General features: G+C 35.5%; 1 protein-coding gene across 3 annotated transcripts in view; it reads right to left on the minus strand.

Annotated features, from left to right (window-relative positions):
• ZBTB49 (zinc finger and BTB domain containing 49) overlaps positions 1-14,496 on the minus strand; it is a 19,538-nt gene continuing 5,042 nt past the window's right edge. The window contains exons 3-7 of one of the 3 annotated variants that reach the window (XM_066995642.1): positions 9,069-9,115; positions 5,390-5,463; positions 4,569-4,651; positions 4,314-4,475; positions 1-2,307 (exon numbers count right to left, since the gene is read on the minus strand). In XM_066995642.1, coding sequence (XP_066851743.1) covers positions 1,637-2,307; positions 4,314-4,475; positions 4,569-4,651; positions 5,390-5,463; positions 9,069-9,115 — 1,037 coding nt within the window. In that variant the 3' untranslated portion in view covers positions 1-1,636. The remainder of the gene's footprint in view (positions 2,308-4,313; positions 4,476-4,568; positions 4,652-5,389; positions 5,464-9,068; positions 9,116-14,496) is intronic. The other 2 variants (XM_048048321.2, XM_013179916.3) reach the window with 2 other exon arrangements.

Below are 14,496 nucleotides of genomic sequence, written 5' to 3' on the forward strand. Positions count from 1 at the left end.
TCTGTGGTCTACACTCCTGTTCTAGCAAAATTAATTTTTGTTCTACCAAGAACTATCCAATTAAAATAGATTTGCATCTTTGTGCTTTAGTGGAAGACAAATGACAATGTCTTTTTTCTAATACCATGAAACTGTGACATGACATATTAACTACCAGAGAGTTCCAGCTATCAGATTTACAAAAAACTTTTATGTATATATTAGCAGAGGAACTGTGTTGCTAGTAAGACAGAGGTGATACCAGATCTTTAGTTAGCTGTTGCAAAACAATGGAATTCTAATTTTCAGCCTATAAACCGCTTCTTTTCACAACCAAAATTTAAAAATAAGTAGCTGTTTAGGATTTTTATGTGATTTTGTAGTCCCAAATAAACGTTTGATTATTTTTCATGCAAGTACAACTCTGAAGTCTTGCAGTGCTATCACATAATACTGCACGTACCCATACTCACAGCTGTCATGCTAGTGGCGAACATAGAGACTTCTTACAGCAAATGAGAAGTATGAACTTCAAACAGACCTTCCAGCCTGTGAATGAACTTCAAAGAGGAGAAGGTTAGTATAGGGATATTTTCATTTCAGAAACTAAATCTAAATAATGTTTTAGAGTAAAACTTGACAACATGCTGCTAAAACTTTCTGACAGGTTGGAAAAAGTCAGACCTGCAAAACTCACATGACCGTAGCAATGCAGGAACAGATCTGTACTGAAAATGAATACAACAAAGCAGAGAAGGCCTGTAAGCAAAGTTTCTATCCAGTAATAAACTATTAATTCCATTAATTAGCTAATGTTTTACACTAATTCACTGAAATGCAAGGCAATCTACTGGTACTTTGACTGCACGTATTTTATATTCCCATTAGTATTGTAAAGACACCTGGAACAGATGGAATTCTGTTATTGAAAAGCTTTCATAAAAAGATGAAACACAGTGAGCAATTAAGATACAAAGTAAAACAACTTCCCTTTATTCAAATTAAGTTAGCATTTCCTGACCTTGGTCTTCATTGTACAAATAATCTTCTGTGCAAAATAGTTTATAAAATACTAAAAAAAAGATTTTATTGTAAAAAAAATAAAGTTTCTAGATATACAGTTACTTTGCACTATCACAAATACCGTCCAGTATTTAACATTTAATTTTAATATCACAATACTCAAGTCATGTAAACCCATGGTCCTACTGGTAAGAAAGCCACTATTCAAATTCAGGTTCAGCAGGGATTTGTTCAATGTTTCCCTCTTTTCATATGTACATCCTCATAAAACTCTGACAACCCACAGCTGAACTACACACATATCATGAAATTTGACATTAGGCCATCCTTTCTTCCATTATCAGATTGAAAGACAAAAAAGGCAAATTTTAGCAAATCCTGACAACAGAACAGCTACGCAGTGCAGCAACAGAAGAATAAAGATCCCCAAAACTAGATTTGAACTTTGCTGAGAAGCAATGTAAAGGCAGCCTACACTGAGTTCTGGGCATGTGTACCTAGCATGTGTATCTAGCAGTACCCAAACTAGCTGGCTTAAAAACTAGCGCAGACCTCTCTACACTGCAGTGTAATCACAACACAGACATATCTATTGATGAAATGCCTCTAAGTTTCGATTCAGTAACCTGAGCCCTCATTGCTCCAATTCACTTTCATTCTGCAAAGTCTTCATAGCTAAACCCCAAAGGGTCATGCTAGAGAAAAATGGTCCTTCAGTATTCTTGTATGCAGCAGATGATGTTCGACTGCCTAGTGGATCATTACAATGGCTGTCCAAACTAACCATTGAGGGACGAATCATGGAAATATTATCAGACTGTAAGGGTTCTTCTGCAGAAGATCCATCTACATCCGTATAAGCATATGGTGTTGGTGGCGTTTGCTGTGTCTGAGCTTTTGGGAGTTTAGCAGAATCCACATTCAGTTTTTGTTGGTTTGCTGAGTCATTGTGTTGAATCATTGATCGCAGCTTACAGTAAGAATCTGCAGAATTATCAAATTCAGTTGGATTTGCAGTTGGACGAATGGGAAATTTCACTGAAACTGGTAATAATGTAACAGACATTTCTTGGCTAAAAGTGTCCGAACTCTGAGATTTCTCAAGATCAGAAGTTTCCATCCCTTGAGCAAATTCATCGATTGTGTTTGGACCTTCATCAGTGGCTTTACAATGCATTTTCTTGTGCCGCCGCAGAACAGCAGAGCGAGTGAAGCATTTGTTACAAGTTTCACAGGTATAGGGTTTTTCTCCTGTGTGAGTCCTCACATGTCTACGCAGGTCACCAGAGCCTGCAAAACATTTCCCTACAAGACAGAAGCGTTAATATCACTATTTTATACTTAACACAAGTGCATCAACATATTTTAATTGGAGAAAGTAACAAGGATGAGCTATGGTACACGCCAGTTGTGGTACTTTGTTTTTCTAGAATGGGTTCAAGCAAGTTTCTTCAATTTCTACAATTCAATTGCTTGTTTCTTCTTCTTGATCTGATTTTTGGATTTCCCAGTGCATTTGTTTTTGTCTCTAGAGACAGGGGTATCCATTAGTATTTGAAAGCTGTGAGTGCCCTCGATTTGTATCAATCGTTGTGGAGGAAAAAAAAGTAAAATAAAGATCAATCAAATTCCTCTGTCTGGTAAAACTGCATGCTGACAAGCTTCTAATTATATTCTTCCATTGAGAACTGCATCATAGAAAGTAACGATTTGTTCATTAGAGAGAAACTACTCTTATAGTGGTTTTTTGTTAGCGGTGAGCTAACATAACTGTAACTAAGGAAGCTTTTTTGTTAACTCTGAGCTAACATATTGCAGCAGACCATTTTTTTTATATTCTATCCAGAGAATGTGTCAAAACTAACTTTTTATTGCTGTAAATATTAAAATATAACTAAATAGTTAGCTGTTTGCCCATTTTCAGAACCACAGGCTAAAATAAACTCAATTATCACATTGTAATGAAAAAAGTGACTGGGGCTGAACCAAGGCAAAGTGCAGAAGCGCAATAGAAAAAGAAAGCATTAATTTCCAGAATATGATTCAGACACCTCATGTTCTTTAGGAGAACAGAAATAATTTCATACCTCTTTGTGATTATATCTCACTTTAGCTATGTTAAAGATCATGTTGTTCTGTACGGACAGATACCAACTAAAATGAATATCTGAAAGCCCAGTAAAATTGCAGTCTCAGTTTTGGGCATATATTTCATTCTACTGCCTAGATATCTCCTCAAAAAAGCCATTAAACAGTAAGATTACAAATTACTGCAGAAGTACATGTGGAATTTTAGCTAATGTGAATGAAGGACTTAACACTTGATCAGACCGTCTTTGCTCATTTCTTGCTCTCAGTACAAGATGACCTGGCTAAAACTAAAAAATGATCAAAAGCCCACTACAAGACAAGATGAAAATAAATCTATTTTAATGACAGTAAAGCAAATCTTTGTTTATACTTTCATATCCTGAGTGTCTGTATTTCCTCTCTCTGATGCAAGATCTAATAATTATAGATTTTGTTGTTGCCTCAAGACATTACAAATAAAACATACTGCAGTTGGATATTATCATATAGTATGTACCTTCCTCCAAAGCTGTTTCCTCAGAAAGTGGATGAAATTATACCAAAATAGCGCTTGGGGCAGAAAAGTAAGTACTATGCAGGATACTAAGTAATACATGAGATACAGATACACAATGAAATTTCTGAAAACTATGTTATACTAGGATGAATCACTGATCAAAGAGCAATTTGCAGACCACTTGGAAGCATAACCCATCTAGCAGAGTTTGAAAACGGATATTCTGTGGTATGAAGCATTGATCAAGTTTTTATTTTATTCCAGAGGTTGAAGCAAAGTAGTAAAACACTACTACCAACTCTATGGTCAAATGCAGCTCAATCTCAACAGTACCCAACTGGGAAAAAAAAAGGAAGAAAGAAAGGAAGAAGATTCCACTAACAGCCAAGTGATTCCAAACCTATCTTTCTAGCAGAAAATAAATAATGTTTTGAAGCAGCAAGTATCAGTGTTCCTATAGCAAACAGATACATATTGATTCCTTACTTCCTTTCTGTATTCTTCAATTGAAAATCACTTTTGAACTTACTTACAGTAGCTAAAACAGTTTAATCCACAAAAAGAGAAACTATGAAGGATGCAAAACAGAAAATTTTGTTAAAAACCTTCACAACCTTGTATATGAATTTAAAATTATTTTGGTTAATTGTTATTCTGCTGACATAGCCAATTTCCCTTATTTAAAAAGCAAAGACATGCCAAGACTATGCAGAATAAGTCTTACCACATGCTGAACAGCTGTATGGTCTTTCTCCTGTATGCCTAATTCGGTGCTTCACTAATTTTCGTTGCATGTTGAATGACTTCCCACATTCATCACAAGTGAATACTTTATCTGCTGTATGAGTCTTTTTGTGCTCCTTTAAATTACTGAAATTGCTGAATCCTAGAAAAATGTGACAGACACAGATTAAAATGACTCCTCACATTTCAGTTAAAACAAACAAACTTAGAGTCAGAAGCTTTGGTTCTTACATACCTCTACCACAGATATCACACAGATGAGGCTTTTCTCCAGAATGAATAATAATGTGACGCTGAACATCACCAGAAGCAGCAAATCTGTAACATAACATGGAAACACGATTACTGTCTTTATAAGACCCCTTATCCTCCTAATTGAATATCAAATGGAAACTAACTAACTATGAATGCCTGATGTTCTGAACAAAGATTAAAATCTAGAACATATATACCCAAATGTATGCATTTGTTAAAAGACAAAACAAAAAACAGCAAACATTTTGAAGCTGGTAATGTCTATTTAAATAGAAAAAAAAATCTCTTCACCATTTTTTTTTCTTGAACATAGTTTAAGTACTAATGCCATTCCTAAATTAGTGTATTTTGTCACCTGTTAGCAGAAGGCAGAAATATTTAATACTTCACTTAAATCTGTCAAGTTTCCCATACTGAATAATTCTCACAAAATGGACAAAAATGTAAATGGTATGACCCAATAATGAAAGTAAAATTGAGATAAAGGTACAGAAAGACATGACTTATTGTACGTGATTCAGATTGTTCAAAATAAACGCAACAGTATAACCTTAACTAAAGATAACAATATAGAAAAAAATAGAAAACCACAGACTATATTTGTGATGACGTTTATCTTATTGAGACTTGCAAGAAGATACTTGCAGACGTTTATATATGTTAATATTTAAACCCAATGTCTTCTTAACAAAATTCAGCAGCATGCTGCCTTAGGTCTTGTCCCTTAGTTTAGCATAATGATTTAAGAAAACAAACAACTTTTAACGTGGTAACCTTACCAGGATGAGCAATTCTACTCACCTTTTCCCACAGATCTCACAAATGTATGGCTTTTCACCAGAATGTCGACGTAAATGTGTCTGGAGATTACCTGCCTGAAAGGGACAGTAATTAAAGCATTTAACTAGTCTGCTGTTGTACACAGATAAAAAGTCAATGATGGTAACTATGAGACTGGCTTTTTATTCTTAATTCTGAAGCAGTTAATGCTACAAGGCATGTAGAAACTCAAGCAATAAAGAAAGACTACAATGTACTTCAACTACAAATTGCGTATGTATGTAATTATACATTGACAAGAACAGGAGAAAACAAAAGCCTGGAATCAAACACTCAGGAAAAAAAGAAAGGCCTATAGTTGAAAACAGGTCCAATTATAAATGAAAACGACACTATCTAGATTGCAGTCAAGAAGAAAACTTACTAGTGATATGGTTCATGTTAGTCTCATTTTCCCTGTCCTACAAACAATATACTGTTACATCAGGACGTCTGAATTCACCTACCAGAAGGTTAAAAAGAGAAGAAAAAGGGTAAACATTTTGCTATCCATAAAATACTCAGAGTTAAGTGCTCCAAAGCCATAAATATTTACTCATATCAGAAGATAATGGAACAGGAAGTACAGAAATCAACAAATAGGATTACTTGTAACTAATTTTCATTACACTTCTTTCTTTTCCCAATCCTGTAAAAATCATGCTAGCCTGCAGGCAAGCCAGGCAATAACAATTAGACAAAACCATCCTACTAATGGCATTTTTTTTTAAAACCACTAGCGCTTCAGAATGGCTGATCCGTCCAGAATCCAGTTCTTAAAGCACAAGATACAGCCAGTCTGGACAGAAGAGCTACAGATGTTCCAGAAAAAAACAACCGTGCATACTTCCAGGGTCAGTTCTTAACACTTTTGTTCCCTCTGATGGATAACTGCTTAGTTTTATCTAAGTACATTGAAGGAATATTAGGTCCTTTCTATCAGAAAGAAAAATGGGGACACAAAGATTATCACACCCTCCTTAGTCATAGCAAGGCAACAAAAACGGGACCCTTCAGTAATTTATTCTAACTCCTTTAGATATAAATTACCTTTAATGATCAATGGCTGTAATCACAGGTTATGATATACCAAAACTAAATTATTGCAGACACAGACACAAAACAATATTAAATGAATCAGTCTGCACACAGAGAACTTTCTGTAACCCCCATAAGGTTTTTCAGATAGATGACTGAACCGCTGTCCTCTATGACCAAACTTTACAACACTGAAATTGGTTCAAAGAGAGGCATTGGGTACCTATTTCTGTGCGAGATGATGGACTGAACTGACTTCTCCATGGAGTAATTTTTTTGGAAAGACTTTGCTTTGCAAAGACTGAGGATTTTATGCAGAAGCGCATTTGAGAGCAACATACAAGAGACAGAACCTTTACCTCCATCCATGCCACAAAAGAAAATATAACAGATACGTTTGTTATTCTGGAGAGAATGTGAATTTGAAGTGCAACAATTATTCTGAAATACCTCCCATACAGACATTTTTAGTCTAGAATAAAAGCATTCTACAGAAAGTAGCAAGCAGATTCATTTCTTTATTATAATCCTGTGTCACTTCTTCCTAATGAGGGCACAAGCTTGTTATTAACTGCTCTGAGATACACGAAAAGAAAAGACTTACTCTCTTTGCAACTGGCATGTGTTTAGAGAGGAGCTGATGCCTTTGAGCCCCCTGAAGAGGCTCTGCAGCAGAAGGCAGTTGGGAGATAAGGGATGACATCCTGGGTCAATGGCAAGAGGAGACCACAGAGCAACATGCTGTGTACTAGCAGGGGAAGATGCAGACTTTGAAGTACAAAAGAACCCTTTTTCTCCTAAAATCATTTACAGCTACTTGTTCCAGACTATGAGTTCCTGTTTCAGTTTTCTCTGCTTTCTTCATTTTCTCTTTCACGTTGCATCGAGTGGAACATCAGTAAAATTCAACAGGAGCTGACATACTTGGCATAACAACTGTGTTGTCTCCAAAGCACAGAACATGAAAGCTTAAATAAGAAGTGTTACTACTTCTGTGCCCGCAGGCCAAGAAGTTTTAACACAACACAAGATCAGAGATGGTCTTTTCAGCAAAAAATAGGTAGCAATTATACTTGAATCTTACTTTCTGGTCTTGCTTATTTGCACAATTCAAAAGCAAGTAGCTCAGAAGTATGCAAGTTCCCATTTATGACGGGAGAAAGAAGTGCAATACACAAGCTGAATGCCATGGCTGACATTCTGGAAGGATATATATTGTACATCACCATGTATCTATCCATACCTTCAGACAAGTGAGGTAACAGGGAGGGGAGGGAAGCTGTTTGAGGGTGTTTAATTAAAAAAAAAAAACAACCACAGAAATTTATTTATTTTTTTTAAATTAAATAGGAGCAATGCAATGCATGCTGCACAAGGAGTCTGTCCTACCTGTCACACACCCTACATATGTAAAGCTTTTTTATTCCCTCTTCCCCCACAGTAAGGATCTAGAATACAGAACACCACTCCATTTGCCAAAAGTACTTTTAATGGAATTTGGAAATACCCACTTTTTTTCTTTTAATAACTAGTAGTTCAATCCATCAAAGTGAATTAAAAAGCTTTTTCTCTGGCTTTGTTAGCCAGCAGCCCCAGTTTTGCTCCGAATGGCTTGATAATCATGATGAACAGTATTGCTCACTGGATGCAGTGTTATATCCCTGTTATACTCCACTGGGGTGGAGAGTGCAACTGCATCAGATTCACGGGCCAAAAAAAACCCTACAAGTGGATTACAAAAGTGGGGCAAGAGAAGCACAAGCACTGGGGAGTGAGTGGATGAAGACCCCACAAGTCTGATCCTTAAACCAGGACTAATAAGACCAAAATTTATTCAATGATAATTTATGCAATCTTAGCATTAAAATATGCACCTATCTACTGCCTCCCATACTTAGGTGTAAATATTCCAAACAAGCAAATAGAAAAGGAATAGAAATTTCGGAAACGCAAAACAACTAGGCACCAAAATTTTAGAAATGCAAATGAACTGCTGTGCTCAGAACAGCAAGCACTGAAGGGCAAAATAAGAGGGCTAAAGTTTAGGCCCTGTATATAAATAGGGAACTCCATGAGAAATTTCTTAAAAATCCTGAGTTTTGTAACTTCAGACAGACCCTGCCATACCTATTTATAGAGAAAATGGAGCTCAATTATATTGATGCCATTTTTTTAACTGACTAAAAAATCTGCGTATTTTTTGCCATCTACAAAGATAGAACTACTGTGAATACAACGCATATAAAATTCTATTTTTTTTAAAACACTGATGAAAATTCAGAGCACATTCCTAAGTATAAGGCAATAGGACAGTGAGAATGAAAGTTCTGTTTTTTAAATCAGTTGTGACTCTGTATGTCTAAACACTCATTTGATGACAAAATACATAACAAACATCTACTGAGAGCAGACAGAATCAAACATACAAAACATGTAAAAGAAATCTAAAACATTAAATGTGTTATTTTCATATAAGCTGTTTTAATATTTTATCCCTAAAGTTAAGTCTGTCTGAGCAAAAAACTAACTAATCTACGGACATGAAACCAAGTTTATTTTTAGAATCAATACACAGATGCATTTCAATTTCAAGTGTAAGTACCATAATATAAAATATTCCCACCTGTGAGAAGTGTTTCCCACAAATGTTACATTCAAAAGGTTTTTCACCTAAAAGGAGAAGAAACAGAACATAGAACTTCTAATAGCTGCAAGAGAACACAAATCCTTTACATTGGTACACTTACTTTTACATTATATGTGTTAAAAGGAAGAATATCCCCAAAAGGACACTTACCCATATATTTAAGGGGAAATTTACAAGGGGAGTACAGCATTTACCATTGAGCTTTTAAGGCAAACTTGCTCAGAAACAGAATTTACTTTTCAAAATAAGTAGAAGAGTTTTGATATGAATGGGAGTGTTTTGTATTTATTCTTTTAATTCATTTTTTTCCCCAGCTGAAAGGAATGCCATACCTGCTGGAACAGAACAGATGACAGGGTACTACTACAACAACAAAATTTACGGAGAGCACACCAGTCCTTCCACTTGTACACACAAAGGCCCTCTCTTAAAAAGAATACGTAATGCAGATAAGCTAATTTGTTTTCTCTACTCAAAAGGTATCATACATCTCTGATCAGCACATAGCCATTCACTCCCAGCAAACATATTTGCCTTCAAATTCTCAATCTGTGTAAGAGTATCAGAAAATTAACCCACGTATTTTGCTCTAAAATTCTGAATTTATACATCAAAAAAATATATTTTTGAATCTCCAAAACGTTAGCTTTGAGTAATGGTAGTAAAAAGCTAGTGCAGCCCACATTAGCACTTGAAAATAACTTGATGCTCAATCTAGAGTATGACAGTACTATTGGTGTCAGTCAGAGACAAAAATCTTCTAATTACTTTTTATCCTCTCGAGTATTTCATAAGTATTTCTTCCCTGCATAGTTTGTGGTTTTTACAGTTGATAAAAATCTCTACATGTATTCTGGAATTTTCAAAGAAAATAATAATGCTTAAGTAACATTGAATTCAATGACAGTCAGACTTCTATTGATATTTTTATGAGTCTAACTGTACTTTAAAAGCACCTCTATAATCTGGCCCACAGATACAAGGAAGCTAAAGAATTAGTGTAAATCCCTGTGCTTTAGATGCAGATGTTTCCAGAGGGAAAAATAGATTTTACACTTTGTTTCATCTTTGTGATGACTCAAAATCTAAAGATTTTTATTTATTCATTTATTTTAATAATCATTCTCCTGGTTTTACAGAGCACCTCTTGGCCATAGCCTGATTTTCCAGCAGGTATTCTCTACATCAGCACTCTTTGTCCATCCTTGTTATGAGTACCATCTGCAATATCCAGGTGTTGAGGTTACATTTTCCATCTCTGCTGCCAAATACAGGTGATGCTGTTTCAGGATCAGGGACCAAATGCAATTACCTTAGATATTAAACCACCAAGTCAACATAGTTATATGGCTTCACAGACGGGCAGCACTCTTTGAGTTTATCTGACAACTTAGGACTAAATCTACTTTTTCTAAGTATTGATGAATGGAAAACTTCAATTTCAAGAAAGCTTTTATGCAATTAAAGTTAAAAATTAATAAGCCAAGAAATCAACTCTAAAGAATACAGAGGCTGATTTCATTATGTCTATAAAATACTCAAAACACTAAAAGTTCTGGCACTGACAGCACAAATATACATGAAACCAACAGGAAGCCAGAACTGTGGCAACTGGGAAGGCTTCTGACAACCACAGAAGCATTGGGGTAATTTGGAATGGAAGACAAAAAAACTATAGTGGTAACTTCTGCAGAAATTACCTACACCAAGAAGTTACTGTTGACACAAAGATTGTCAACTGAACAGAAATCCACCCTAAAATAACCGGAAAGGGAAGGATGAAACTCAAGACTCAAATTGCTCACAATGATTGTTGTAGGCTGCATACAGTCTCATTAAAACTGTACTCTCTGTTTCAAAGAATTAGGGTTTTTTTTAACCCCCCAAATACAAAAGATAAAATTAAGAAGTTTTGTTTGTAAAAAAACAATCCAATTAGTTTTTGGAGAACAGTTCTGCACCTGCGTAAAACTGCAAACAACCAAGTAGCCTACTGCAAGATGAATTCCAGCAGAAATACTAAATTACTCAGAGCACTGCAACATCCCTCGGGTTAACATGAGGCTAACTGCTTCCCAGGCTTAATTAGTAAGAGTGCGGCTAGGAAGCTGAAGATGATTCTCCTCTACGTGTCACTGGTGAGACCATACCTGGAGCCTTTGGAAGGGAAAGCTAACAGGAAATCATACTTCTGTCTATAATCATCTAATGGGAAGGCTGATGGAACCATATTCTTCCTGAAGCTACACAGTGATGGGACAAGGGGCAACAGACACGAGTTAGATCAGTAGATATAGGAAAAAACTTTTACCCTATGAGGACAGTGAAACACTCAAACTAGTTTCCTGGAGAGGCTGTGGACAATCTCTGTCCTTGTAGATATTACCAAACAACCCAAACTGATTTGACAATCCAAATCTCTGCTTTGAGCAGAAAGTTGGAAGAGATGACCTCCAGAGGTTCCTTTCAACCTAAATTATTCTATGATTCTATGACTGTCATTAAATTCCAAAAGGAAAACCTTATCCGAGATCAACACTGATCTTCTCAAATAACATTGTTGGATCAAAAGCAATAGAGAGTTTTTTCTGAACTACAATTATAACAACGCTTAAATGAATATCCAGGAGACTTTAGTTCTAAACCTTTAGACTGCTTTGTATTTTCTATCTTCTGTTGCATCCTTCTTGTTCAACACTGCAAGAAGAAATGATAAAGCGCACAGTAGTAGGAACAAAGCAGCAGTATATCAGCTCCAGAGGAGACAGGCATGAAGGCAGCAGTGTTTCTCAAGAACAGGACCCACAACAGGACCAAGAACAGGAATGAGGAGCAGGAGCCACTAATGCATGGAGTGCTGGCAACCTGCTCACGCCAAGCTCAGAATGAAAACATTGAGGATCAACAGCATGTTACATGACAGTTAACCCCACTCCTGTTTTTTTCAATCCTGACATTTTTTTTTTTTAAATGAGATGTTTCCTGAAACTATTTTTAGAAGAATAATTGCTTTTTACTGGGTAGGTGTGAACTGTGTATTTGCTTCCTTTTTTTCCCCAGACAGGTTCTGCCACAGAGGCCAATCTAATTAAAACAAATTACAATACTCAATCAAGTCAAAGTCAATCTTATAAGTAAATCTAATAATCTCTATTTAGAGATTCCTTTAAATGGTCATTAGCAATACAATTAAAACAGCTACACAGCTCAATACAATGCCTTGTGTTGAACACATGCTTGTGCTTCATGTAGACAATTCATCGATGCAACCATATGAACCTGTCAATTCTTTAGTAACCCTAGTGTTCAGGGACAGACAATTTCACACGTGCTTTCTTGACACCTAGGCCACTACAGCACTTATGTTGAAAAGTTGTCATTTATGGGTTAAAACATGGCTTGCCATTGTGAAAAAACCTTTTTAGTAACTTGCTTCCATTATCTGTTCACCGAAGCCAGATCTGAAGGACGTTCAGTATGCGCTGTAATACTTAAATGCTTGCTTGCCCTCTTACTCAGTTCTAGAAAAGAAACGTTTTAAAATAAAATTGATCAGACGACAGTTTGTGATATTTAGCTGTGCTTTTTGAGGTGGAATATGGATAGAAATGGCTTTGAGGATATAGTTACATTAATACTTAACTAGCAGTGTACTTATTAATGATGCTGATGTGCCCTGTACCTTCAGCTATAGATCCTTCCTATACTAACATTCCACTCACTGCCCACTACAATTTTCCAAGTATTCTTTTCACATTAGTTGGTATTTAAAAACAAAGTACCGTGACCCCAAAATAACAGGTAAGCAAACACGCATGTTCAGTTATATTCTTTCAACAACTTCTCACCCTTCTTTGATGTGATTATTATTTATTAAACTTATGTTCTTAAGCTTTATCAGTTTAGCACATGTACAGAAGAATGTTAATGCTACATTAAGGGGCATTCAAGTTTAGAACTTTTGGAAAACTATGGGAAGAACATAGGGCATTAAAAACAGGATGGAATTCCTGAAAATAATATAAACACAGACTAGTACAGAGGACAGCAACAACAAAATCAAGTCTAGGACCACTTTTCTTACATGGTGTGTTGTGTGGAATGTAAAACAACATCCACTAGAGCTTAAGTGAAGTGGAAGCAGGTATAAATACAGGGAGGTCAAAAAAGAAGGAATGAGTAGCAACACAAATAACCTTGCCAAGTTACTGCAGTCCTTTTCCTCTTTTTCCATTTCTTACATTAGTAAGCATTTGCTGGTCACACTGCATCTATAGAAACCAAAATTTTAAAACACTTGTAGCAGCAGTCCTAGTTTCTTTGCTATATGAAGTTTACTACCCAGTTCACTCCTTTAACCTTTAAGTTACAATAAATACATGAGGTTCAAAGTTTACTTTATCTCTTCTAAAGTTATTTCAAATGGTTTACCAGACTCAGGATCATACAATAACTAAGTCTATCACTCAGGCAACAAACTCTTAAAAAAAGCAAGTAGTCTAATGGGCACCAGATTCATGAAATCCAGATTCCTTCCAGTGATTACGATGTCAAGGAAGTGCAAATTATAATAGATTTCTCCTACGTTTATTCTCTACCACAAACTCACATTTTACCAACTTCAGAGTTTCTCCCTCAGTTGAGACTTCTCTAGATGCTCTATCTTCTATCTGACCATCTATTTTCCTGAAATTTATAAGATATTAAAACATACCTGATGATGTCAGTTCAAATTCAAAAATACAAGGCAAAGAGATTATAAAGGTAAAAGACATGCAACTGTGTCACAGGAGACCAATTAAAACAATAGGATCAGTAATATGAACATAGAGAAACAGTCAAATACAATGAGTGAAAACTTCAGGAATCAATGCAAACTATTCATATTTTCTGGAAAGATTTTTCTACTACTCACATGGATAAATAAATTCTTAATACTAAGGCTCAATTACCAAAAAAAATTAGTGTCTGTTAAGAGGGACATATTTACTATCAAAGGAGCAATACATGCATCATTTGGAAAATGATATTTATCAGATAAGACTAAGAGAGATGCATTTGTATATTTAACATAGGAAAAAAGAAGGGTAGAAGTATTCAACAGGTAAATCAGGAACAATGCCATCTCAAGAACTTGAAATCAATGGTGTTACTCGACTAAAGGTATTTTAAAAAATACCTTTAAAAAAAAAAACAAACCTAAAGTTGTAGAAATACAGAACACGATGGTTAAATTGAAAAAACAAATTAGTTAATTCAAAGTTAGACTGGGTCTTGTTTTTCACTAGAATAAAAAGATACTTAAATCTATGCTAGGTTTAAAAATGGTATCACTTGTAAGTATTGAAAACAAAGTAAATTTAATGCCGTTCACTCTGCAGCCTACTTTTTTGCAGTCTCTACA

Source organism: Anser cygnoides, chromosome 4 (genome assembly GCF_040182565.1).
Source record: "Anser cygnoides isolate HZ-2024a breed goose chromosome 4, Taihu_goose_T2T_genome, whole genome shotgun sequence".
Classification (NCBI taxonomy): domain Eukaryota; kingdom Metazoa; phylum Chordata; class Aves; order Anseriformes; family Anatidae; genus Anser; species Anser cygnoides.